Source organism: Alosa pseudoharengus, unplaced genomic scaffold (assembly GCF_046254945.1).
Source record: "Alosa pseudoharengus isolate Yale_2024_CS ecotype anadromous, Long Island Sound unplaced genomic scaffold, YU_APseudo_1.1 YU_APseudo_1.1_scf_3, whole genome shotgun sequence".
In the NCBI taxonomy this organism is placed as follows: domain Eukaryota; kingdom Metazoa; phylum Chordata; class Actinopteri; order Clupeiformes; family Clupeidae; genus Alosa; species Alosa pseudoharengus.
The window spans coordinates 26,384,022-26,411,265 of NW_027468718.1; the positions used below are offsets into that span (position 1 = coordinate 26,384,022).

General features: G+C 44.2%; 1 protein-coding gene across 2 annotated transcripts; it reads left to right on the top strand.

Moving 5' to 3' along the window:
• The first annotated feature begins 490 nt into the window (after window positions 1-490).
• heg1 (heart development protein with EGF-like domains 1) lies at window positions 491-27,235 on the top strand. 2 transcript variants are annotated; one of them, XR_012981909.1, is made up of 15 exons: window positions 491-685; window positions 1,256-1,412; window positions 1,545-1,691; window positions 2,086-2,277; window positions 2,566-2,797; window positions 7,331-7,444; window positions 8,272-8,359; window positions 8,645-8,732; window positions 9,864-10,010; window positions 11,182-11,806; window positions 11,995-12,092; window positions 12,189-12,306; window positions 12,775-12,835; window positions 14,650-15,872; window positions 19,244-19,383. XR_012981909.1 is itself a non-coding variant. In XM_076263751.1 (13 exons), the coding sequence occupies exons 1-13, from the start codon at window positions 15,575-15,577 to the stop codon at window positions 26,051-26,053; spliced, it is 3,387 nt and encodes a 1,128-aa protein (XP_076119866.1). In that variant the 5' UTR covers window positions 14,840-15,574; the 3' UTR covers window positions 26,054-27,235. The 2 variants fall into 2 exon arrangements, 1 of the variants encoding a protein (XP_076119866.1); XM_076263751.1 differs by lacking the exons at window positions 491-685; window positions 1,256-1,412; window positions 1,545-1,691; ... (8 more) ...; window positions 12,189-12,306; window positions 12,775-12,835 and adding exons at window positions 21,451-21,564; window positions 22,017-22,139; window positions 22,410-22,492; ... (6 more) ...; window positions 24,950-25,127; window positions 25,910-27,235 and having other exon boundaries at window positions 14,840-15,872; window positions 19,244-21,157.
• The last annotated feature ends 9 nt before the right edge of the window (window positions 27,236-27,244 follow it).

The following is a 27,244-nucleotide window of genomic DNA, read 5'->3' on the forward strand; positions in this document are numbered from 1 at the left end:
CCAGACAGTGTTAAGGAATTTGAACCATGCCTGCCTTATGTCAATAGTCTTTGGCTTACCTTTTGTAAACATAAGAAAGGTAACTTCAGCTGTATTAAAAAGTTAGTCCGATGCTTCTATGAGGAGAGGTATGTGTCCCTTTTTTTCGTTATCTGTAGGCCTTGGCTATTCTGCGAATTGCATGGGCAGTTAGCTTCTAAATATCTTATGATTCTGAAAATAACTATGGTCTCATGCAGATCAGATACAAACAGAATGCTGCTACCACTGAGATGTCTTCGTCATCTTCGTAAATATCTGTAGTTTTTATACATGCCCAGCAAACACTTGACGTCCCCTGAAGGTTGGCCAAAACTAACAACCAAATGGTTGGGGTGTGACTTTTCCAGGCATAGAAGCACACCTGGGTAGGCATTGGTCAAAACAAACATTTGTTTAATGACGTTAACATTGACCACGTAGCATAATTTTTTAATAACCTACGAGATAACCCACCAGCGTGGTGCTATTCAGCGCAATGTCGCTGATTATTTAGAAAGAAGATAGTTTAATTTGATTATTCAAGAAGAAAGTTTATACATTGAATTAAACTAGACTATTTCAATTTTGTGGAATTTTCTTACCTGGAAAAGAAGTGCAAATGAGACGTCAGAAGAGGATGGCACTCATCTCTCACTAACTTGAAGTAAGCAAAGAGCCTATTCATTTAGATATAGATAGATAGATAGATAGATACTTTTGATCCCTAGGGGAAATTCAAGGAATTTAGGGGAGAACGTGGACTAGCCTACTGCATTTGTCCTGTAAGTTAATTTCTGCCTGAAAGTTTTACAGTAGTCGTTTACAGTTTTGAGTGTAAATTATTATGTTCATGTCAGAAATTGTCACATTTTCGAATGTCATAGACATCCCGATATGCATCCGTATCACGTGACTATGTAGGCTAGGTCCAATTAACATATGGTCATGCACCTGGAATAGAGCGTCAATGAACAACACAGGTGTGAAGATGTTTTTACCATCCTGAAAACGGAAAAGGTGTTGAATGTAGCATGTAGGCTAACTGAGATGAGGCGTATGGTGAACCTGGTAAACAGGTTTTCCCCATTATAAAATATTAACTCAACTGATAGTCACATGACTAGATTGTTATTTGACTGCATAACTAGCTGTTTAATGAATAGCAGTAACACAGTGTTTCTAAACGGTTGGCATGGATAACTTTTTGCATTTAAATCATGTGTATGTCATTTAGGAGTTCTAAAATGCTGTCCATGGAAGACCCATCTTTCTCATGGACCTTAACCAGGCCCTCTGCAGAGGACAATAATGACCTTCTGAATTCATGTGATGGCAAGAGTGACTCCAGAAGCTCTTATCATGTCCAGGAGCTTTTTCATGAAAATGCCCAGGTCTTTATCATTCATATCATCATCTTGCAGTGTCTGTTTGGAACAGACTGAGAGACACATACATTTTTTATTTGCTTATTAATTCTTAAAGCAGTATGGGAAACAGCCATTTTCAATCTTGTCTCTATCCAGGTTTCACAGAGTCCTACACAGCCATGGTGGAAAGTGAAACTGTTTGTCTGGGAGCCCATCCTCTTCGGGACATGGGATGGTGTTTTCACCACCTGCATGATCAACATATTTGGTGTTGTTCTCTTCCTCAGAACAGGATGGCTGGTGGTGGGTTTGCACTTGTGCCTGCAGGGTAGACATTGTACACACTGCTGGTCTCTCTTTAGTGAGCTGTACTACATATGAAAAAATAAAAAGAAACTTCCTCCTGTATGTACTTTAAATCTTTCAACATTTCAACAACTGAAATATTTAAAGTTTAAAACTGAGCCTTCAACTCATGTGTATCTGTCATTGATGAAAACAAACGGAAAAACCTTAGAGAGGCTGTGAGACTGATAATCTTGTTACAACTGGTCACTAGCCTATTTCTTTCTACTATGAAATGTGTAGTTTTCTTTTCATGTACTGTCTTGTTTGAACCGCTCTTTGATCCAAGATGTTTTTATTGTATTTGAGACAATAAGGTAAACCTTTACTTTGATGTCCGTCTTGTTGCCAGGGCAACGCTGGTGTATTGCTTGGCATGCTGCTGGTGTCTTTGGTGGTGCTGGTGGCCCTGGTGACGGTGATGTCAGGGATTGGGGTGTGTGAACGTTGCAGAGTGGGCGGTGGGGGAGTCTACTCCATGATCTCCACAGTACTGGGACGCCGAGTTGGAGGAACCGTTGGACTTCTCTACGTGTTTGGGCAGGTGAGTGAGTCAAAAATCAGAGTCTGTTGTTAAACACACTGCCATGGTCAGTATGCTCACTCAACATAGTGGACAGAATTACAGGGTTATTCCATTCCATCCCCCATCTAAGTACAATTGAGTCATATGTTGTATATTTTACAATTAAAGAATTTAATGTTATCTTTTTTAACATACATGTATATATCACACATTGACACATGGTTAGACATTTCAGATCATTCTTATCTGAATACCAGTCATTGTCCTTTTGAGACTCTCCGTGCATTGTGTGTTATGGCCTTGTAGTGTGTCGCTGGAGCTATGTACATCACAGGCTTTTCTGAGTCCATTGCCGAGGTCCTGGCCCTGCAGAGCGTGTGGGTGGTGCGTGGGATCTCCGTGGCCGTGCTGCTGGGTCTGCTCGGCATCAACCTCGCAGGGGTCAAGTGGATAGTCCGCCTGCAGCTGGTGCTGCTGGGAATACTTGCCGTGTCCACTCTGGACTTTGTTATTGGAACTTTCTCCCACCTGGATCCAGGTCGGTAATAATCTTGTGTGCATGAAGTCTTTGACAGAATAAATAATTGATCTTTTTTGTTCTGTAGTTTTCCAGCAAGTGCTACCTTTTTCTATATGTGTCATGATTTAAACACGTGAATGTAAAAAAACATGAAGTTTGTGAAGTGAAATCAGTGGATCTTTACATGGCTTCCATGGATGTAGTCATTTTAGATTTCCGTCCTAACTTTTGGTCCTTGTTGACCAGTAGGTGTCTCTGTAGTATCACCGGGCACAGAGCCCTATATAGCCTATTTACGGCTCTGTCAGAGCAGTGTTTTTTCCATTCCATGTCCCTTCAGTCTGTCCACTAGAGAGCAGCCTGTTGGCCTTATTCTTTACTTTCACTTTGTATTTTTTTATGTGACTTACATGATAGTGCCTTCCTGACCTACCTAGTCCATGTCATTTATTAGGTTTTTTTTTAATTTGTTTAGGCAAAAGTATGGGTCCCTTGATGATTTTGAATCTTTCCAGTTCAGGTCAGATCAAGTCAGCTGTTGTATATGTCACCCAAATGAAAACCAAATCCATTGTTATAGCCATGTGGTTGAAGCTATGTGGCATTTACAGTGCTGGTAGGTTATTTAAGAGTTTAAGTTTCCTCATGAGGGAGTGGAGGACAAATAGTGAAAGAATGAGAGTGGAGTCTGTAGCATTGTTCTGGCTTGGGTAGAGGGGAAGTATATGAGACGTGATGGGGCGCCCAAAGCCCCCGTACTCTGTTTACTCTGAAGCCTTTTGTGCTTAAGGAAGGGGCTGAATGTTTCAGACAGGGCCTGTATGTACTCCCCGCACTCGTGCCTTCAGGAAGTCGATTCCAGCACTTCCTGTTCTCCTGATTATCAGCTTCCTGTCCAGGGTTCTGTGCAGAGCCTTCCATGAGGGCAGTTCCTCCCTGTGGCGAGAGAGAGAAAGGGAGGGAGGGAGAGGGAGGCTCAGCCCAGCCCACAGCAGTAGCCGTGTGGAGTGGGAGCGGGGTGGCCAGGGTGGTAGTGGTGGTGGTGCTGCAGCGCGTGAAACCTTACCCCAGCACGTCTCCCTGTCACCCCTCCACCAACACCCACCCACCCCCACCCCCACCCCAGCCCACCCCACCGCCCCTCCTTCAGGAGCAGGGCCTGGCCCACACTGCACTCCGCAGGCTGGGGGAATGGAGGCAGTGGGACGCTTGCTCCAGGTTTTTCCAATTAGGCCTGGTTGTGCTGGGAGTGAGCTCACTGCTGGCGGCCGGCCTGCGAGCCACTCGCTCGGGCCACGGGCAGAGCGCCACGTGGGCGGGTTACCTGCCAGTGGCAGGAGAAGCAGAGCTGCCGCGGCAGATGTGTTTACAGTCTGATAACGCTGGTAATCGTGGCCGACAAGGCCAGGTGGTTGGCCTGAGGAACTGTGTGTGACTACCAATATCATGTTGATGTTAAAGCCATCTTCTTTCTCTCCCTCTGTGTGTGAAGGCAGGGGGTGGGACTGTGTGGGCGTCCTGGAACTTATTGAAAACAGTGAGAGCTTCCAAGGACTTTGAATGGTGTGAAAATGATGTGGATGGCACTGGAAAGCCATTGGCTGTCTTCAGTCAATCTTCATCTGACAAGGATGAAAAGTATAACAAGGATGAAACATTATAGTTATGATTGGCTGTATGTTCAGCTTATGGTGTCATAAGCAAATATAGATAGAGGGTCAAACAGAGTTGGCGCTGGCGTAACTCATTGAAATTCAGTGTTGAAAGATGTGAATTGCTGTCAAAGCACCACGGTGGAACACCCATTTTCTAAATCTCAACTATGTAAATGTGGTTAGAGTGCTTGAAGGAGTTGTTTCTCGGTTCATCTGTTTCGCAGACCATATAAACCATAGCCCCCTTCACATCATAATGTGATTGTGCTTCCCCATCTCACCTCACGGAGATGTGTAACCAGTGATTCATGGTGACAAAGGCTTCCTGTGGTTTTGGTGTCTAAACCCAAAGGCAAAGCAGTTCCCCCTGAGATCTAATGAATGTGAAGAAATGTCTAAGCGAAAGTTAATAGAAAGTAGAATTCTATTGTTTATGAGGTACAGAAGCCTCCTATCCAAACTGTCCTCATTTATTTTGAAAGGGGCTGGTTTTTAATTCCCTTCCCTTTGTAAATACTGCAGCCGACCTCAAAGTGGTTATGATCCTCTCAGGGGAGGGCAGCCTCGTTTGACCGTATTCTGTCAGGCTCCAGTGCACTGTGCACTGTGCACACACATATGGAACACCATATATGATTTTGACTGTGTACTGACCCACACTGGTACAACGTAAACACACGCTGCTTCAACTCCCTCCAATTGGACAGGAAGCTCTCATGTGTTCATGGTTTTGGGTTTAGGGTGTTAACCGGGCTCACCCACATATTTGGACCGTGACAAAAGAAAAAGGCAGGAAGCTGATTGGAGCGCTCCTCTTGAAGCCTCCACATCACCACTTCCTGGTCCAAGTCCTCTGATCTGAACTCCTCCTATAAATAGAGGGCTTGAAATCATGTCACAAAAGACTGTCTCCATGACACAAGCCCTCCCGACTCACTCCTCTGTGTCCATTACATAAAGGTTTGGGCCACAGATGGGAGAAGGCCTGTCAGCGCAGTCAGGGAGGGGGGGCACACAGTTGACTAGGAGCAGCAGGCTATCATGAGACTTTGATCTGTGTCTAAAAACATCTTTCTCTTTGTACCCTCACTTTATTTGGCATGCCACCAGATTTAACAGCTCTGGTTTGTAATCACTTGAGTTTTTACTCAATGAGATCTTTAAAATTAATTCTGTCATTTTTAAAATGTAATATGATCAATTCCATAAAAATAATCTCAGTCTAGATAGATCAGACATGTGTATTCGGTGTCCAACTATATAATCCTTAAATTCAAGAGAATCATGACAATATTGTTCTAATGATTGAGAGTGTGTGTATTTGATTTCATGTGGAATATCCTCATCTGTATTTCTGATGACTGATAGAGAGGCATGGCTTGGGATACGCCAGTGCTGTGGGAGCCTAATTTGCCTTTCCTTTGGCAGTGCATTGAGTAGGCAGGCCTTGATCCTCAGCCACAATCACGGGCCTGGAGCGAGCAGCGTCTCTCTGAGCGCCGTGACTTGCAAGGGTAGGAACAGGCCGGGCTTCTGAAAAGGGTGGCGACTTCCTTTTGGATAAACATGTCATTAATCTGAGAGAACACATTCTTTCCCATCACAAGATAACCAAGAGGGAAATGGTTCATGCTCGAGCACAGGCGGGCCCAGATTTGACTCTTTTCTGAATTAATGCTTTGTCTCTGCTAGCCAGAGCTTTCGCTCAGCGCATCCAGTAGAAAGCCATTGTGTTGGAGTGAACCATAAAAACCCAGACCAGACCTATATTTTAGTCTCTCCTATGGAGAGTAGACATTTTTAAGTCTGCAAGTCTGCAAGCTGTGTTGGATTTTCTTCATGGGTTATTCTTTTCCTTCATGACATCATGTCGTATCATTTACTTCACCGCTAGTACAGAGCTACAGCATCTTTTCCATGTCACCATAGGGACCTCACTAACAAATCAGCATTGTCCTCCCACCCATCCCAGCACTGCAGTGATATCTCCCACCGCTGTTTGTGCAAATGGTCGTCCGGCGCCTGTTTCGAGGCTTGTTTAGTTTGCCTGTGAGCACGCCCAGAGCTCTGTGCAGCCGCCGCCGCTGCAGCAGCAGACGCAGCCCGCCCTCCCTCCCTCCATCAGAGCTGCAGGGCCGCACTATTGAACTTGGCGAACCCGCCCGAGTGTCAGGCACGGCCCTTGGTTTGCACGCATCTTGGCGGGGGCCCATATCCCCCCTGGACGCTTATGTAAGGGGCCGTGCCGGGCCGAAGCAGACACCCAGAGCCCGGACCACGGAGGGGTCTGGAGGAGGGCCAGTCAGCAGCCAGGGGGGAGTCTGGGCCACCATGTTCCATGCCATATCTATGCCCCCTAGCTTTCATTTACAATCAAACTTTACTATTTCACTACCAAGAGCAGCACCACACCACTGGTTTTCATTAAATCTCCGGGCCCATCAGGAGCCAAGGAAGCCTTTCATTTCATTCTGATCCTCGTATCTGCCCTATGAGGTGAGATGATTTGTTATCCCCTTGGTTCTCAGAGCATTTTCACATCTAATAAAGTATTTAGCACGTACACTGCCAAACTGCATTGTAGAGAAGAGGGTGTGTTTGCTTCAGAAGAAGTTGGCTCATTGGGTTTTGAGGTTTTGTGAATTCCTCATGAAGCTGTGAGAACTCCGATCATCAATCATGGTATTATAATCTATATACACTACAGTGTAAAAAAATTATTTTCAGAACTGCATGTGAATTATGATGAGTAGAATAAAAATAAAAGCTTGCCACAAGCATCAATGTGTGCATCATGTTGTTTGAGTTGAATGGTGAGTTTATGAATTTTATTTTCCAGTCATTGTCCTGCATATGTATAGTTGATTGAGGATGTTACTTTTGACTGACTTCACAGAGCATGGGTTTGTTGGGTACTCCGCAAAACTGCTGCACAGAAATCTGCTGCCAGACTATACCAATGGAGAGACCTTCTTCAGTGTGTTTGGGGTGTTCTTCCCAGCAGCCACAGGTGACACATGGACTTTTTCATATTCAATTTAATGTTGCTTTATTACCATGACTAGGTACAATGTTGCCAAAGAGCAAAAACAAAACAGCATAAACAATTTCTACAATAACATATTTAAAGTAGTCATTTATGAGCATCGGAAAGTACTGCTTTAGCTTTGTTGAACCGTTTCATAACTCATATGATGATTCAAATTTGTACATATCCAAGATATACAATAGCCAATTGGTACAATTAATCTGTGTGCTATCTTTGGTCCTCTAACAGCAAAGCTTTTTTTAATATATTGTTGTCTCTTTTGTGCTGAGTGACTGGACATGATTGTTGTGGGAACCTCTCCCAGCCCCTCCGCATGTCTTGGCAGATAACTTGCTGAAGTGGTGCTCTGTCACCAGAGGGCCATTACTCTGTTACCATGGCGTTATGAGGGGAGAGCGGCCAGTGCTTTCCTCAGCCCAGTCATTCAGCGCAGGAAGAAAGCTGAAGTTCCCTGCTTCCTCTCTTTTCATTGCTTCGTCCCTTTCAAGTTGTGTTTTCACATTCAAGATGTCTTCCTTAAACATGTGGGAGGAACTATTGTACCATATTCATACTGTACATATGCATTAATTAGAGAATAATTTTGCTCGGTGGAAATGAAGGAACATACATCCAACATATAGTTATGATAAAGGTCACTGTGAAGTTTTCACCACCCTGGAACAGGGAGGCGTGTGTCTGCCGTCGGGGCCGTGAAAGGTGCTCTGTGTTTGGGCCGGGATGTGTTTGGACAGTAACGCCTATCCCCTCTGTCTGTGTCTGTGTCTGTGTCTGTGTCTGATGTGTAGGTGTGATGGCGGGCTTTAACATGAGCTCCGATCTCCAGCGTCCCGAGCAGAACATCCCCGTGGGAACGCTGGCGGCCGTCTGCACCTCGTGAGTGTCTCTTTCATGGGCCGGGGGTGGAGGAGAGCCAGCAGGGGCCATCTGCAGTTCTTCTTGCGATCATGGATAAAAATCACAGTCCTGTCCAAGCCATGAATGTTATCCAGTCAAGGGAATCCAAGCAGTTTTAGACACTATTCAGGCTATTTTATATCATTCTGAATATATAAATATATGATCAGCCCAGATGTCAGCTTGCTAATTGTGTGTGTTTTTGTTTTGTGACTGTCTATTAATAGAGGGCTCTTTTTATTCTTGCCTTGTGTGAATCACCAGGTGGTTCCTGTATCTCGTCTTCGTGTTCTTGCTGGGAGCCATCTGCACCAGAGAGGCCCTGCACAATGATTTCTTGATCGCTGAAAAGGTACAGCTCGGTGCAAACTCAAACCCATACATTTCCCAATCGGCACATCTCCCACTCTCCCCAGAGCAGCTGGCGTGTTCTGTGTGGGATGTGCTTGTGCTTGTCCTGCTGGGTATCTGAAACGCAGCTCTTCAGGTTTCACCAACGGTTCGCCACGGTTTCACCCACACCTGTTGTACAGTAACAGCCCCCGTAATGTGGAGTCCTAGCAGCAGATAATGAATCATGACACATGTGGACAGATCCAGTTTCTCTTGCCTCAACTAAAGCATAGCTGTGGCCTGCTCCCTTGCTGTGGGAATGTGGTTGTTTATTCAAACACATTTCCCCCTCTCCTTTTAATTGTAAAGAGATATATTTGAAAACATATGCTTTGTTTTATATTTGTGTATGGAGTAGGTAATACAATATATTTAGGAGTCTTTTTTGGGATGGGGTGGAGATTGGGGGAGTTGTTTGGAATAATTGGAAGGATAGCTGAAGCTGGACTAAAAACCTCAGGAGAAAGTTTTGTGCATGCACAGGCCAAACAGATCCATACTTTCAGCCCCTCTCCCTGCATTATCCTCATTCATATATACTCAGTGGACCAAGCCCCTGGAGAGTTCTTGTCCAAGGCATGCATGCTGCGTGGACCCCATTTGTACAGCTGGTGTGAATGTGTCAGATGAGCCTGGAGCCCAGCTGGGGCGTGACCCTCCTCAGGAGGCCAGCAGCCTGGGCTGCCCACAGCTGTCCCTCGGCCCAGTTGGGCCTCAACAAGTGTGGTTTCGCTCAGAGTTATGAGCTGAGAGGGCATGGTCAGTCGGCGAGACCTCAGGAATTGTGCTTCTCAGCGAGAAAAATGCATGTTTTTGTGTTTGTGCATTTTTGTGCTTTTAAAAGTGTGTTGTATTGCAGTACTGTTTAAACTATTTAACTTAATATATTCAAGTTTAAGTTGGATTTGAATTAGAAAGGTAGCATATTTCGTAACCGTAAGCAGAGATAGTGTGACATTGTTATATCAGACATTCTTTTGCTTGATTTATTTTCAACACAATATAACTTTTTTTCTGCAAAGGGCTGAGCGGAACTGAGTTGGGTGTAGCCCACTGCACTCTCTTCCCCTCTCTGTTTGTTTTTTCCCAGGTCTCCTTGGTGGGCTTCCTGTTTCTGCTGGGCCTCTACGTCTCCTCCCTGGCCTCATGCATGGGCGGCCTGTACGGGGCACCCAGGATCCTCCAGTGCATCGCTCAGGAGAAAGTCATTCCAGCCCTGGGCATTTTCGGACATGGGGTGTGTGAAACTTTGGCCACAGTGAACATGTGTAGAAAGTCGAAATCCTATTTTCATCAGTTATCAGACAAGGAAAAGAAAAAACCTAAGCCTAATTTCCAGTCAGTTCCAGTTCCAGTCCAAGTGATAAGCCATTAACAATTCAGCACTCGTGGTGTGATCAATACGTTGAACAGAGAGATCTCAACTGTTGCGTATAGCTATTCTCATATTCCCAGGAGAACATACAGGGATAAATTAAATGACCTCAATAATTTATAAAACAGTGATTGTGGTAGCGCTGTTAAGGGGGGACATTTGAAATCTTAATTTTTGTTGAGAACGTCACCTCAACCCAGACCTGAACATACTGATTCATTGAGAACTGCCCAACCGTGTGGCCTCTCCCATTGCCCTCTAGGCTAATATGGTTTTAATGAAGTGTTTTCTCTGCTGGCTTAATTAGAGCTCCCTCAGCTCCTGGTGCTTCTGTTAGAGGGACGGACCACAAAAAAAGCGAGAGGCTCCTAATTATAGTGGCAGAGTGCACTCGACAGACGTGAGGGAACGGAGTGGAACACAATTGTGCCTTTTTTTAAAAAAAAGCAACACTCCCTTTCCCTTGCCCTGAGCGCTGTTTGACCCCCCTCTTGGAGCACCGCGGCGAGGCCCTAGACATCTCGCCCCGTATCAAAGCCCAAGAACAAATGCAGGAAGCGGAGACAGGGCCAGCCCAGGTTGGAGAGCAGTCCAGCTCCAGAGTGCCAGCAATGTGAGCCTGTCGGGCCGTAGTTAGACAACCTCAGTCTGGCTCTCGGGGACTTGGAAAGGCCCTTGTGTTGCACGCCTTGCGGAACAAAATGCCCTTAGGTGATATTTTTTCTGTCAGAGGTCAGGAGGAAGGTTTTGGGACTGTTTGAATTGGAGGCTTACCCATAGATTTGCAGAACACTGATAGGCAGAAATGATTGAAGATTTCAGCTTTTTTCCCCCTTTCCCCTGAAACACACATTACGCAATACACTCAATATCCATTCTTATTTAATTACATAATCCATTATACAATATCACTAATGGCTTTGTGATTTCTCCATTTTTACCATTCACATCACAAAACTGTTACGTAAATAAATCAAACTAATGGTCATGTATTCCAGACTGTGTAAATATGTGTTTCCCGTGTAACTTACAGAAAGGGGCCAACAAGACTCCAGTAGCAGCCATCTGTTTTACCAGCCTGCTCTCGATGGCCTTCATCTTCATAGGCCAGGTCAACACCCTGGCCCCTATCGTCACCATCAACTTCATGTTGACCTACAGCATCATTGACTACGCCTTTTTCTGTGTGGCCATGAGCTACAACCTCCAGGTCAAGAGGACAAGGCCTCTGACCGAGAAACACAGCAAGAGGAAGCCACTCATGGCAACCACCCACTCCAGCTATGGGAGCGACTGCTCCATCACGAAGGCAAGCAACGGTACGCTGCTGGAGTTCACCAAGGACATGGACCAGATATTTCCACTGCCCAGCGGCACGCCAGCCGAAGGGGAGAGATCATCCGCGCCAGGTCCCAGGGCCAGGGGCAAGAGGGCAAAGGTGCCTGCCAAGGAAACGTTGATGGACAGTTTCGGGCTGGGCCTGGACAGCACCGCCTCTGCCCTCAAGGACAAAGAGGAGAGCGATCCAATGGCAGAAAAAGTTCTGCCTGAAAATGATGCCACCGAGTTGCAAAATAATAACAGTATTCATGGGAAACCACATAACCTGGGGGAAACACATACAGACTCCTCACCTGGAGAACAATATGGAAATACTGGTAACAATAGTAGCTAGGAAACAGGAATTGTGCAGTGTCTTAATTTCTGTATACTGAGCCTGCAAAGACTTTTACATGTTTAAATGCAGCATTTTGATACCTTTTTCAGTATGTTCTAGAGTTATCACAAAAATATATGAATGTAAACTAGTTATTTCTGATCTACTTCATGTTTGTTCTCCTAACAGATGCTGAGACCAAACCAAAGCTGGAGGAACCAGAGATTAGACCAATGCCAAACTCTTGTTACGCAAAACTTTGCAACCCCTGGGTTGCATTAATAGGAGTAAGTAGGTTCTAGGTTGTGGTATTGCAAATTACTCAACCATATATTTGACAAACTCATAATATACCTTAATAAATTGTCTTTGATTCTCTACAGGCATTTTGTTCTATTCTGATCATGTTTGTAATTCAGTGGATATATGCCCTGGTGAATATTTTAGTTGCTCTTATACTCTACCTCTACATTGGAAAAACAAGCCCGGGTTTGCCAACAGGTAGGTTATAAAATGTGTGGGCTAGACCTATGCCTTCTGGATACATTGTATTTTCCTTTCAGGTTTCTTTACACATCTGTATTTGTTTTCTGCATTTTTAAACCTCAAAGTCAAGGTGACATGGTCACATCCCTAACAGGATGATGACTGAGAACCTCAAATGTTTTAGTGAGTGCCTCAGTTGTACCTGTATTGCAGCTGTTGAGTGGGCTTTCCAGCTCTGTGATACGTAATCCCTCCACAATGCCAGGCAGTCCCCTTCTGACTATTGACTAGCAGTGGGGAAGATCTAGGTCTTATGCTACTGCAGTCCCTTAGCACACAGGTGTAAGTTCTTAAATGAGTCAATGTTACTTTCATTCATAAATACATGACTAGAGGGGAAAGTCATAATGCTCTAAAGTATGAGAAAGAAATGAAAAAGACATAATGGCAGTTTATCTGTATAATTTCCTCTTTTGGTCCCAGGTGCTGCTGCGCAGTTCAGTTTTTTCAGATGGATCAGATTATCCCTGAGGAACATAGGGAGGTAAGCCACTAAACTGGTGCTGTTGCACTGGCTCATGGATTTCAGGAAACTCTTAAACTGTCTCCTGGTAGATTAATGGCTTTATTTTTTGCTTTGCCTCATTAAGCCATTTCCCGTCTATAACATTCAACTGCAAATTGAAGCAGAACTAGCATTCCACTTTAACTTTTGGTTTGTCTGTCTGTCAAACTTTGTGGTTTTAAAATATATGCAGAGGCAGTATTAAATGTTGCCAGTGTTTCCTTAGCTATTATAAGGTAGTAAAACCCTGGGGCAACTGAGAAGCACATTAATTAAGACCCTATGTTTACACTGTTTGCTTAATATACATACTAAATACAAAAAAAGAACAGTAAGATTTTTAAATCCATTAACATGCCGTGTCTGATATGTACCTGAATATTGAAAGGGATTTAATGAAGGGTAATACACAATCATGTGTCAACAAAAAACCCTCAAGCACTCACATAGATATGATGGTGTAAATTACATATGCACAAATAATATATTGTAGGTACAGTCTGTGATTCCAATCTGTTTGTGCCAATTTGCCCCCTTGTGGCCCTCTTGGTGTCTATCTGCTCAAAAAGGTCTGTAAGCTTACAATGCCCTGGCTCTGTAAATGGGAAGCAAACATTAGATTCCAGCCAATCAACAGGTTGCTTTAGGAGTAGGGAAGAGAGGTGTGTAATGTGATTGTCTGTTGATCTACAGTACAGGCCAAAAGTTTGGACACACCTTCTCATTCAATGTGTTTCCTTTATTTTCATGACTATTTACATTGTAGATTCATCAAAACTATTAATGAACACATGTGGAATTATGTACTTAACAAAAAAGTGTGAAATAACTGAAAACATGTCTTATATTCTAGTTTCTTCAAAGTTGCTATTTTTTAATACCATATTCAGCGAGCCATAACTTGACAAATATTCATCTGTGGGTCAAATAACTTTGCATTCATTCATAGTTTTGATGCCAGTGAGAATCTACAATGTAAATAGTCATGAAAATAAAGAAAACGCATTGAAATGAGAAGGTGTGTCCAAACTTTTGGCCTGTACTGTATATATCAACAACCTTTTGCCAGATACTATGGAGTCAAAATAGGGTCTTTAATATTGAGAGCTTGTGAAAAGATGTTCACATGTGTAATAAAGTTTTGCAGCTGTGCAAAAGGAGTTCTGCATGTGAAAAGAAATTTCGTACCTGTAGAAATATTTTGTACATGTGTGAAAAAATTATGTACCTGTAGAAATATTACGTACTTGTGTGAAAGAAATGTGTATCTGTAGAAATGTTTTGTACATATGTGGGGGGAAAATGCGGATCTGTAAAAATATTTTGTACACGTGTGGAAAAAATATGTACCTGCACAAATACTTTGTACGTGTCAGCTAGCTATGGCAGCTATCGATCATCGCGTAGGAGATTCACACACATACAAAGTATTTGCACAGCTGCAAAACTTTATTACACATGTGAACATCTTTATACAACCTCTCAATATTAATGACCCTATTTTGACTCCATAAGATACAAGGATACAAGGAAGTTTAAGATTCAGACTATGCCTTTAAATCCTTAGAAAGGTTCTCCCTGATAACAGCTGACAGCGACACTAATCTGGATGTAGGCCCAATCTGGTCCAGACCCTGAAGTTCTTTAGGTTCTTGTAGGTTTGGTAAGACCAAAGGAACTCAAATGAACATGCTCCCAGTCACAATGAGATATGGTAAGTCTCCCTCCCTGGGAGTGATGTTTTGAGCCTGTGCGTTGTGACTGATTTCTGGCCACCTTGGCTTCTCTTTCAGGAGAGGACAGAGCCCTGAGGACCAGATTGTTGTGACACCTTCTTTGTCAACCATTGGCATGGAAACCCGGCAGCTGACAGAAGAGAATGCCGACTTTGCCTCCCGTGGACGCTACCACCACTCCTCCTTCATCACAAGCTCTGATAGCATAGGCCGCTCTCAGCTGAAGTGATTTTGCCCCAACCTCACACTTGAGACGGGTGGAATCATATCACAGGTTTTGTTACAGTTCTGTCATGATCTGTGTATGGGTCAGTGTCAGAATTTGAGCCCTCCAGTTTTGTAATTTTAAATGATCAATGTGAATTGGTCTAGGCTAATTGTATGGAACTTTCCTGTTTGGATTAGGCCTAGCCTACCTGTCACACAAAAAACTGAGCCAACTGTTGAACTGCTGGTTGTAGGCCTGCAGCTTGCATCAAATGTGTAGACTACCTACTCATGATGCTGTGTTTATTTTGTCTGGACAAAGGGTCATATGACAGTCTGGATATTGGCTTTCCCAGTTCCCCCATCAATGGCAACCCGAGTTTATTTTCACAAAAGACTAAGACAAGTGCAATCCAGTAAAGAACTAAGTTGTTTACAAGTTCATTATTATACACAATGCAATTCAACTAGGCTAGACCTCACCAATAACTGCTCTCAAGGCCTGAGGAAAGTAGCTCAGAGCGGAATTGGGTGGAAACCGCTATCGTCTGTCTGGGGGAGGAGTTTGCTGTTTCGGATGTGATACGGGCTTCTGAATCAGCCCCTGGAAGCGTGCATTGAAATAAATCCCGCTATACCGCTAAATGGCTCCGGTTGTCCTATGAGACTTTCACGATCAGAAATTGACAGATAACTCCGTTTCCGATGGTGGACCTTGACACTTTGCCGTTTTGCTTATTAGTTTGCAGTCCGCCGTCTCACGGTCGTCGTTATAATGGAAACGTGTACTTTGAGAATAACAGACCAGGTCGTACTTGTAGTACTTTTCACTCTTTTAAAATCTCTCGATGGAACCTTGACGCCGAGAACGGCTACGGACTCCACACTGATGTCCCGAGGTTATTTTTTAGTACCTTCTACTGATTTATCTGAAACTGCTCTGCCAAAGGAGTTGACTACTTCCATGACTGAGTATACTAAGGGAACTTCTACAGACTTTGGGGACTCTTTGGTTGGAATTACAGATGTTCATCGGAGCTTTTCGGAGGAGTTATACACCGAAATTAAATCGGGTAAGCGGGATCATTCATTTCTCAGCATTTGTCCAACACAGCCACTTCGCGCAAGGGCCGAAAGCCATGCTGTCCGCAAGGCTTGAGAACATATTTGTTTAGACTTGTATGAGCGCTATTGCTGAAAATCTATGCGGTCTAAATTCATCCCTCTACAAATTATCTAAAATTAATTAATTGAATTGATTGTATCCTACACAGCAGTTTGCCACCAGTTGATCTAAAGGGGAAAGAGTAGAACAATGGAAGCCATGTAACAATTGTAACAAAAAATGTAATGCAATTATAACAAATTAGTTGCTTTTGGGAGTCCCCCATCAGGTGTTTCACTTGGCATAGGCCTACTAACTCCATCCACCTGTTAGATGTAGCCTACATGGAAAGTTTTTGTTTAACCACAGTCTTTTCCCTGTAGGCCAATTTACAACGAAAGTGATAAACGTAACAAACCCACAACCCTAAGTGAGAGTAGGTGGGTTAGGGGTATTATGGTTTGAGTGGAGGACATTTCCCGTCTTAAACTTGAGTCACCTGTTCCACTTATGTATTTATTTTTTTAAGAATTGCAATACAACAAATATTCCTAATATGAATTCTAACTTACAAAGCGTAAATATGTATAACCTAACATTCATAAACTAATGAAATGGACTTGTCAGGTTTCCAACTTTTTTGTATTTTGTTATGACTTAATCCTACTGTACACTGCACAGTTTGTATCAGACAGAATGTCTTAAGATTCACTACAATGCCTTCCCTGTTATTACTGGGTTGTCTAAATGAACTGTTATCTTTATAACTTTGTACATAACTAATGGAATAGAATACAAATGTCATGTTTGTGAACAGATGCATTAAAAAATTTGGGGAGTAAAAGTAGCCTACCATTATGTTTTTTTTCCCAGGATGTATATGTCTTTCTGTCCACACCATTGAGAATAATTCCTAGGAAATAAATGGATGACATCCTAAACAAATATTGGGTCTGTCTTACACTGCTAGAATGAGAAGGTTACACCAATGACTTCATTCCAACTCAAATATTCCACTTTTGGGAAATATCATCAGGCACTAGCCAGAGCCCTCAACATGTTCACGTGGGACGTGCTGCGCGTATCCCATACAGCCCAGTTTAGTTAAATGATGAAGCTTACCCCATACATACAGCCCAGTTTAGTTAAATGATGAAGCGTATCCCATACATACAGTCCAGTTTAGTTAAATGATGAAGCGTATCCCATACATACAGCCCAGTTTAGTTATATGATGAAGCGTATCCCATACAGCCCAGTTTAGTTAAATGATAAAGCTTATCCCATTATACAGACCAGTTTAGTTATATGATGAAGCTAGTTCAGTTAAATGATGAAGCGTATCCCATACATACAGCCCAGTTTAGTTAAATGATGAAGCGTATCCCATACATACAGCCCAGTTTAGTTAAATGATGAAGCTTATCCCATACAGCCCAGTTTAGTTAAATGATGAAGCTTTTATCAAAGATTGACTTCTAAATCTGTTGTAGCCCAGGATCAGAAGGGTTTTCAGGTCACTGCCTCAATTAATAAGTGTGGATGAATAGACATGGACATTTTATATCAACTGTTTTTTAGAGTTTTTATTATAAATAGTATGACCGACAACTGAAATATTTAAACTATTTGATCCATTAAGTCAAGCTGATAAGATATAATTAGAAAGCTCCTCTTCCAGCCCTGATTTCTAATGAACACAAATTGTGTAGTTATCTATTAACCCTTAAAGGAGTACCGTCACACCGGTGTGACGGGAATGTTGGGAAATTAACATTCTAAAGAATATCTGGGTTCATTGAATTCAACATAGAATTTTAGAACCTTCAATTGTTGCGGAACTTAGAATGTTCAAAAACCTACACCTTGTACAGATGTGCAATCCTGGAGACTGAATGAAAAGGCAACCCCTCGTCATAGGCCTCCATTTAATAACCGGATTTGGCTCAGTTATGTCTAAGCGGTCACTCTGGGGACTTAAAAGGATTCTGTGACTCATACAATTGTTTTGCATAGCGGTGCTATTGGTAATAATTCCACATTTTCAAGGGCATCCTGATGTCATGGCCTCGCTTCTATCTTTCACACTTGTACAGCTTTATTATTGCGAGGCATAGCCAGACAGAGAGCTGAAGAGCTGAGTTTCACACAACCCTATTTTATACCAGATAAAAAAAATAAAAAAAAACACAATATGAAAAAAAAACAAGAACTTTGCTGTACAGTTCTCAGGGAATGATCCAGAAAGTTGATTTACTATGCGAAGCTGTGGCAAACCAATGCCCGCATGCAGTCCTTCTGCATTTGGTTATGGTGGTAAATTCATTGTCCTTCTCTCACACTCCTCCCAATGACTGTTTGGCTGTGTACTGAATGCTAGGCTGTGAGATGTTTTCATGACATCTTCTGCTTTTCCCAAGTCCAAGCTGAGGGCATTTAGCTATAAACTGCTGTCACTCCCTGACCCACCCAAAACACCAAACAAACAATGTTCGTTTTTCTGGTCAAGAATGTGAACCTTTCATATTGGAGCTTTAGTGAATTTGTGGAAGACTTAATAAAGGTCTTTACATTTGGGGAAACTAAATAATGAAACTAAATAGCTTGTAAATGTTAATGTTTTTCAGTATTTCAATGCTATCCAAAGGAAATGAAGGAAAACTGAGACAAAATGTTTTAAATTTAACATTTGCCATTTATAACTATTAATCTGCTTAACTGTATACTTTATTTATGTACTATGTGTGTGGGGATCACTGCAATAATCCCCATGTGATTGACCAAACTTTGCTTTCACATATTCACATATATTCACCATTGTTCCCTAAGGAAGTTCTCTTTTGTAAGTTCATAAAAAACAGCAACTCTAATTATTGTTCTAGTGTGCCTTATCATGACATTATTTTTTGTGTATGAACTGGAGACAGTGACATTATTGTAACGTGGGCTTCTGCTAGGTCAGCTTTAGGAAGGAAACTGCAATCCCCAAAGGGCCAAGTCACCTCCATTTTTAGGGCCCAGGCTTTTGTTAGCTTAGACAGGCTGGGCTGCCAATTGTTCTCCACCCAAAATCATTGCATCCGCAGCCACTTCTGAAAACATCTTCTCTCGCCGTCTCTGATGTCTGGTAAATCTGTATGGTGCCAAGCACACTCTTGTGGGCTAGTATGCACATAACAGGCATGTATATTGGATAGTAAAGTCTACCAGTAACCAAAGCAATTGAGCATAATTTAAAAAGAATGTTTGTCAAAATAGTGACCTATATACTGAATTTTAAAGATAAAATTGGATGGATAATGAAACATTTCTAACCTGTAATATTCCCCTGTCTTTTAGCCACAGAGCAGAAGACCTATATATCTACAGCAAGGTCATCAGAAGACCACACAACTTCAGCAAGGTCATCGGAAGACCACACAACTTCAGCAAGGTCATCGGAAGACCACACAACTTCAGCAATGTCATCTGAAGACCACACAACTACAGCAACATCATCTGAAGACCACACCATTACAACTACAGCAACGTCATCTGAAGACCACACGACTACAGCAACGTCATCTGAAGACCACACGACTACAGCAACGTCATCTGAAGACCACACAACTACAACTACAGCAACGTCATCTGAAGACCACAGAACTACAGAAACATCATCTGAAGACCACAGAACTACTGACCACGACACAGAGTCTTCAAACTCCCGCACCGCTTGGACTTCGGACAGCAGCACAGAGCGAGAGCGTATAGACTTCACTCGTCTGCTTCCCAGCTTCTCCCAGGGTGGCCACTCCTTCCTGGACGCTCGGACCATTCGGGACACCCCGAGTGTGAGCTGGCCATCGACCAGTGATCTGGACGCCCCCTCGCAGACCCACAGCACGTATGTCTCCTCCACCATGAGCCGGGTGGGAGAGCGCACCCTGCTGTCCATCACCTCCAACAGCACCTCCACGTACACCTCAGAGGACTCCAGTTCATCAGACGCCAGTTCTAAGGCCTGGGGGGACAGCACTGGGGCAACCTTCCATGGCAGGGTGACCGGTAAGGGCGACAGCGCCACGTCTCATGGGTTTGATCTGACGGCTGCTACCTCAGACTCCCAGCACACCACCAACAGCACTGAGACTGGGGAGTCCTCCGAGACTGAAGGGCCCAATCTGTCCACATGGACGCAGTCTCAGACCAGCCAGAACAACATTACTCAGCAGGGTTTTGAGCAGACATCCGAGACTGGTGTAATCTTCAGCTCCACGCCGCCGCTTACCGTGGTCAACAACAGAGGCCAGGGGACAGACGTGACTGACCGTGACAGCCGCACCTACAGCAGCGGGACGTCCCACACCGAGTGGCAGGGGGGCGTCGGGGCGTCCGCGTCCCCGTTCTTGTCCTCAGAGAGCAGCCACACCGATATGTCCCAGCCGGACGGCGTTGAGAGGACGGTTACGCGCGTCCATGACGGCGAGCTGTCCACCGAGCTGTCCACTGAGCCCTCCACCGGCTCCATAAGCACGGGGAGACGCGAGGACACGGATGGCGTCCAGCCACTCACCGAGGAGGGGACGACTCATGTCCTGGGCCTGACCACTACTTCTCCCAGGGTCAGGGGAGGCCCCACCGCTCGGGACGACTCGCACTACAAGCCCTTCACCCCCGAGACGCAGGGCCCCACAGAGCCCAGCGAAGCGCTGCCCTCCACGGCTTCAGAGCCGGCCACCCAGAGTCCACATCAAACGGAGCGGGACGGAGCAGGAGAGAGGGACACCCAAGGGGTGCCCACTGAAGCCCCCAGCACCAGCGCCTCCGCTCCAGCCACCTCCACCTCCACCTCCCCCACCCCCCTCACCACCCGCCAGCTGGAGCCCAGCTCCACGGCGGAGACCCACACCCCGCGCACCACCATCGTCACCACGGACACCACGCAGGGGCCGCCTCAGAGCACGCCCTCCACCCCGGCTCGGCAGCCTGACTCCAGGACCGGGGGTCCCCCCACACACAGCCCGACCGGCGGGGAGCACACAGAGACGGCGGTTCTGTCCACAGACGTGACCACGCTGCACCTGGAGACCAGCACGGCCACTCCGGGCAACACCACGGCCCAGCGCGGGCCCACCACCGCCTCCTACAGCAAGAGCGCCCCCACCAGGGCCCCCGAGGCCACCACGGCTGGCCACACGCCGGGCCGCACCACCGTCCAGCCTGAGGCCACCACCACGCGGATGGCCGTCACGTCTGCTACGCCCGTTCCAGGTCTGCCCGCCAGAAATTCCACATTATGCAGTTATGCTGCTCTCGGGGCCCAGGGCGTGTTCCCTCCGCTGTCAGCAGAAAAACACGGGAGTGTGAACAATGTATTTTTATAACATGGGTCGACCGTTGAACAAGCACTTACCACATTGTCTTAACACATTAATTATGTGTGTTATTAGGTGTTATAACTATTGACACCTTTACAGTCAGTATTAATTCTTCGCTAGGTTCTGTGTTGAGTAACTGAGAGGCCGTGTGGAGCTCTGGGGCTTATATCCTGTTCTCCTTCCCAGGGCTTCCATGTGGCTCACAGTTTTGTGCCAACGGGGGAACGTGTGTGAGACTCGCTGGGAACACGGACAGCTGCGTCTGCCTCCCAGCATGGACAGGACCCACATGCACAAAGGGTGAGTTGCACACACTCCCAATCTCCAAATAAACCTCTCAAACCTCCCAGCTTTGGACAGCAGTACTTTTTCATTCAGTTGTGAAATATAACAGTTTTAATGGTCATGTTGTAAACAGTTGTTTTAAATGTATTACTTCATAGAAGTGTTGTTAGTGTTCAAATAATACTGATAAAACCTTAATGACATAGTGGGTCCCATTTTTTATTTGCTTTTTTGCTTTGGATTTACTTGTAGCAAATATAAAAGAATGAATTTAGACTGATTTTGAAATTCCTTAATCACCTTTTAAGCACATCTTTACCAAGCTGAAGAGGTATTCAAAGTATCTCCAGAAGTTGCAACTCACCATCAAACATCATTGTGTAGCGATGTCAAGGGTTTGACTGATGACCTGTTGGGTGTTGAGAGTGTGGCGGCGTGTCAGTAACTCTCCTCTCTTCCTCCTCCAGATGTGAATGAGTGTGAGACTAACCCCTGCCCTCCCGCCTCCACGTGTGTCAACACCAACGGCTCCTTCAGCTGCGAGTGCCCCCTCGGCTCCGACCTGGAGAACGGCCGGGAGTGCACCAAGGGTGAGCTGAAACACACACTCACACACCCACACACACACACACACACACACACACACACACACACACACACACACACACACACACACACACACACACACACATACACATGCACACATATATAACAAAGTGAGTTAGTCAGTTGAGGTGATTCAAAAAAATACACTGGAGTGAAAGTGTTTAGGCCCAACTAGATCCCTCAAAAAGCCATACTGTTCCATAAAATCAAACAGAATGTTAAATCGAGTCCTCATGATCGCTTCTGATTCACAGTGAAGGCCTTCCTGGGCTTCTTCAGTGTCAACAGCACACATTCCAACTCGCTGCATGAAATCGAAGGAGAGATAAAACATCTGGTAAGGACTGTCACCTCTTTGGAGGGGAAGGGGGGGTGGGCGCCTTATAACTCCTCTCCCAGTTTTTCTGGCTTGTGTCATTGAAGGTGCATTAAGTGTGGGTGCTGGCGTGCCACAGTGGATGAGAGTGAGATGTGACCTTGTTGTGTTTGTGTTCCAGCTGAACGCTTCCCTCTCCATTCTACGGGGTTACATTCGGTCCTCTTGTTATCGGTGAGTGGTGTTTTCTTTAACACACACACACACACACACACACACACACACACACGCACGCATGCACACTGACACAATCATATATATTCTGTAACTATGCCATTAGAAGTTTTAAAGATAATGTCTGTTTTTGTCACAGTAATAGAACCCTCCGAAATGGCAGTGAGGAGTGGAGCATCAGGGCTGTGAACATGTTTTCCATCTTGGCCGACGTGAATAGAACCGTCGTCTACAACAGCATCCAGGTGGCCCTGAGGAACTGCAGCCGCAACCCAGCGCACTGCCGTGTGCACGAGTACAAGCCGTCCTATCACGGTACTCGTCTGCTACCTCCACTCCTCTCCTCCCACCTCTTCCTCCCTCTCTCAACCATCCTCCCCCGCTCTGTGTTTTTCCACACTTTCCGCTGTCTAGAGTATTAGACTCTGCTTATCATTCAGATAAGACTCTTGCGAGGGCTCAGTTGAATGTTCCATATGATCTTTGTGTGGGGTAGTGCTGTTAAGTTTTCATCGGGGATGGGGTGTCTGCCAAATATGAAGTGGGTTGGTTAAGTAAGCATAACAGCCTGTATGGACGCTGAGAAGAGATGTGGACTACTAGAGCAGAACTCAGAGCAGGTTCCAGTTGCTACTATAACTTTATTGTTAACTAACATATGGTCAACGCATGAAAAATAATACCTTTTTATTCCAGTATTATAGTTCTGCTTGTGTTTACCACTTACTGTTTCAATTAATAGGATATGAACTTTCAGTACGTTCAGCACGCACAGAATTGTATATTATTTTTGGTGAAATTGGTCAGTAGGTTTGTCCTAACAGGGTGGTGTGTGTGTGTGTGTGTCCTGAGCAGGGCTCCTAACAGGTTGGTGTGTGTGTGTCCTGAGCAGGGCTCCTAACAGGTTGGTGTGTGTGTGTGTGTGTCCTGAGCATGGCTCCTAACAGGGTGGTGTGTGTGTGTGTGTGTGTGTGTGTGTCCTGAGCAGGGCTCCTAACAGGTTGGTGTGTGTGTGTGTGTCCTGAGCAGGGCTCCTAACAGGTTGGTGTGTGTGTGTGTGTGTGTCCTGAGCAGGGCTCCTAACAGGTTGGTGTGTGTGTGTGTGTGTCCTGAGCAGCAGAGCTCCTGAACATGTCCTGTCTCTGTCTTGTCTGTCCTGCAGTGGAGAGCCTGTGCAAAGAGCAGAGCCATGAGTGTGACCCTGACCGCTCCGTCTGCAGGGACGACAGTGGCACCCCGTACTGTGAGTGCCGGGAGGGCTACTACAAACACCACGATCAGGACAAGACTTGTCTAGGTAAGGGTTGGCCTCCATCTGTCTGATTCCGTAAACAGTGAATGCTTACAAGGACTGCCACACAGTGTTTTATATATATTTTTTTTCTGAAAAGTTGAGTTAACAGTCTGCAGATCCGTGGAGGATTTGTGCAAATTGAAGTTCAAATATGAAGTTTAATATGTATTGGCAATGAGTACACAGTGCATGTGACTGGATATGCTGAATTGGAATGATTTGTAATATTACTTTTGTACTGTTTTACATTCAAGCTTGTGGTGATGGCTATCAACTGAAAAATGGCGTCTGTGTCAAGTGAGTATATTTTGCATTGCGCTGTACATATAGAGCTAACTAGGCTACATTTGTGTGTTGGTCATTATCATTCGCAAATAAACATTTTTTTTTGTTTATTGTAGTTGCACATTTGGTTTTGGAGGATTCAACTGCACAAATTGTAAGTACCTAACATAATGCCAAAGACATACTGTATAATACTGTACACACTCCCAGTAGTCCTCACCAATTATAATGATGAAAGACTTGCCACTGTTTAGCCTAGAAAGTGTTAACAAACCAATTTGTGTAGGATACATCTGAAATCTTTAGCTTTAACTTTAAGGAAATAGCCACTCAACAGTGGTTCAGACTGCATCAGTCTAACGTCCTGTATGTGTTTGCGTTTCTCTCTGCTTGTGTGTGTATCTGTGCGTGTGCCTGTGTACATTTAGTCTACAAGCTGATCGCCATAGTAGTGTCGCCAGCCGTTGGAGGTCTTCTCCTGATTCTGACCATTGCTCTCATAGTGACTTGCTGCAAGTAAGAATTGTGTTACTTATGTGTGTTCGTTTGACCACATTCATGAAACATTCATTAGTAACATACAAACTCAATAGAAAATGTCTTTGACTGCCATTCTTCATCAATGCATTATTGTTCATCAATTTGTTTGTGCATTTCCTTTCCAGGAAGGACAAAAATGACATCAACAAAATCATTTTCAAAAGTGGAGACTTACAGATGTCTCCATACGCTGACTTCCCCAAGAGTAACCGTGTCTCTACGGAGTGGGGCAGAGAAACCATAGAGATGCAGGAGAATGGCAGCACCAAGAATCTCCTGCAAATGACCGACATCTATTACTCTGTACGTATAGCGCCACACCACCACCTAATGGCTGTCTTTAAGAATACATAATTGTCCCTTGCAAATCTCTAAACCAAATACCGGTATAAATGTGTTTTGAGATAGCATCATCACCGAAAAGGAATTCATTAACCACAGAAAAATTTGAATGAATAAAAACATACAATTTTACATAAACACAAAAGTTTGTTAAGTTAGGCTTCAAAATAATGACAATTTGAGGGGTATATTCTGCTCTCAAACTGTGTCGACACTGGATAGGTTTTTACCAAGATATATCATAGATTTATTCAATTGTACATTTTCTTAATTTGTTTTATAATTTAAAATAGATTTATTCATTTGTACATTTTCTTGTTTGTCAGATGTTAGAATATAAAAATGTAGATCATGTCACATTGTGCTCATGTGATCTTCCCCATGAAGAAAGCACTAAGGACATTGAAAATGAAAATAGTTGTAGGGTATGGTGGAAATCGCTAGCTGTATCAGTCAACCATTTGTGAGGAAATTCATTTTCAGTGCTAGAGCGTTATTGTTAAGACTAGTTGGCCAGTATTTTACCCTCTGAAATCCAACCACCTTTTGCTGTAAACAAATGTCCAAAGCCAACCGTCCCAAAGTGTCCCTCTCATGTATAGTTTCCCACACATCCACCTGATCCCCACATATGACATCTTGTGTGGTGACACACCCTGCTTTGCGATTTATAGATTTCCCTCCATAAGAGTTCATGGGAGGGAGTTCATGGTTCTCTTTCTGTGTTATTGTTTGTTTTGCAGCCAGCCTTACGTAACTCGGACCTGGAGCGGAACGGCCTCTACCCTTTCTCTGGACTGCCTGGCTCGCGCCACTCCTGCATCTACCCTGCTCAGTGGAACCCCTCGTTCATATGCGATGACTCGCGCCGCCGGGACTACTTCTGACTGAGCTCCCAGCGCAGGATGGCAGGAGGCGGAGGGGGTGCTCAGTCAGAGGACACGCGTCTTCCCTCGAATGAAACTCGGCCAGAACAGGACTTGGGTTTTAAATTGACCACTGCTCACCAGGCAATGTGAAGCATTACAGGCTGGAAATGTAGATAATGGAGGAGTTATTATTATTATTATTATTATTATTATTATTATTATTTGCCTGTGGAAAGAGAGGATGTTGGAAGTGCCTAAGTTTAAAATCTCAAGGTGACCATCAAAAGACTGTGAAAATAATGTGACAAGTTAACAAGCCCAACCTGTTTTTTGCAAACAACTATTCAGTATTAGTAAATCCAGGTTTACACTAAGGACTTTTCCAAAAGCTGTAGTGTATCTCTGAAGCCATAAATCTAAAAGGTATTTATAATAGTGTTAAGGAATGTGAAACGTTGTTGTTGTGTAATTGTGTGTGTTTGTGTGTGTGCACACGCTCGTGTGCTTGTGTATGTGTACGTGCACATATCCGTGTGTTTATTTGGCAGAAAACGTATGTAGCAGTGATGTGTTGAGCAATGAAAAATAGCCCTAACATTTGTATTGGGTCTTCCATTGCATACTTTGGAAATGTGCATTTGTTTGTTGATCATGAGGAGTTTGGATTTCACAAGAATAGGCTGAGAACACAAACCAGTGCCATGATCCCATAGTCATTAAGATCTCATTTGAATGGGAGAAAGACGGACTGGACAGCCAAAGTTTTGTCATGAACACTAAAAATATTAGTATTTAAATGATCAGTTTGTCATCTGGAGGGCTGCTGAGGGACTATTGGTTGATTTATTATATAAATAAATTATCTAGGTTTACTAGAAAATCTTAGATGAACAAGAAGCCTCCTCAGAAAGTAAGAGCATAGTTTGTCACCATGTCAGTTTGTAGAGAGTTCCCAGAGCCTGGGCTAGAGGACCTGTGTTGAGACCCCTCGTCCACACACATCTACTTCTATGTGCATGTGTGTGTGTGTGTATGTTTGTGTGTGTGTAGTAAGGACATGTCGATCAGATGTACTATATTTGTACCCACGGAAGCCTGTTATTTTGTCTGAGGAATCCATTGTCCTTTTGTTTGTGTGCTGTGGATTACTCTGGCGTTTTAGTCAGACATGTATATTTAAAGAATAAAACATAAATTGTTTCGACTGTT

Bases quoted from the DNA above. Each gene is read 5' to 3' on its own strand.
- heg1 (XM_076263751.1), top strand. From the start codon at position 15,575: ATGGAAACGTGTACTTTGAGAATAACAGACCAGGTCGTACTTGTAGTA. The intron at 15,873-19,243 runs GTAAGCGGGATC...CCTGTCTTTTAG, and splicing joins ATACACCGAAATTAAATCGG to CCACAGAGCAGAAGACCTAT. The intron at 23,021-23,867 runs GTACTCGTCTGC...TCTGTCCTGCAG, and splicing joins GTACAAGCCGTCCTATCACG to TGGAGAGCCTGTGCAAAGAG.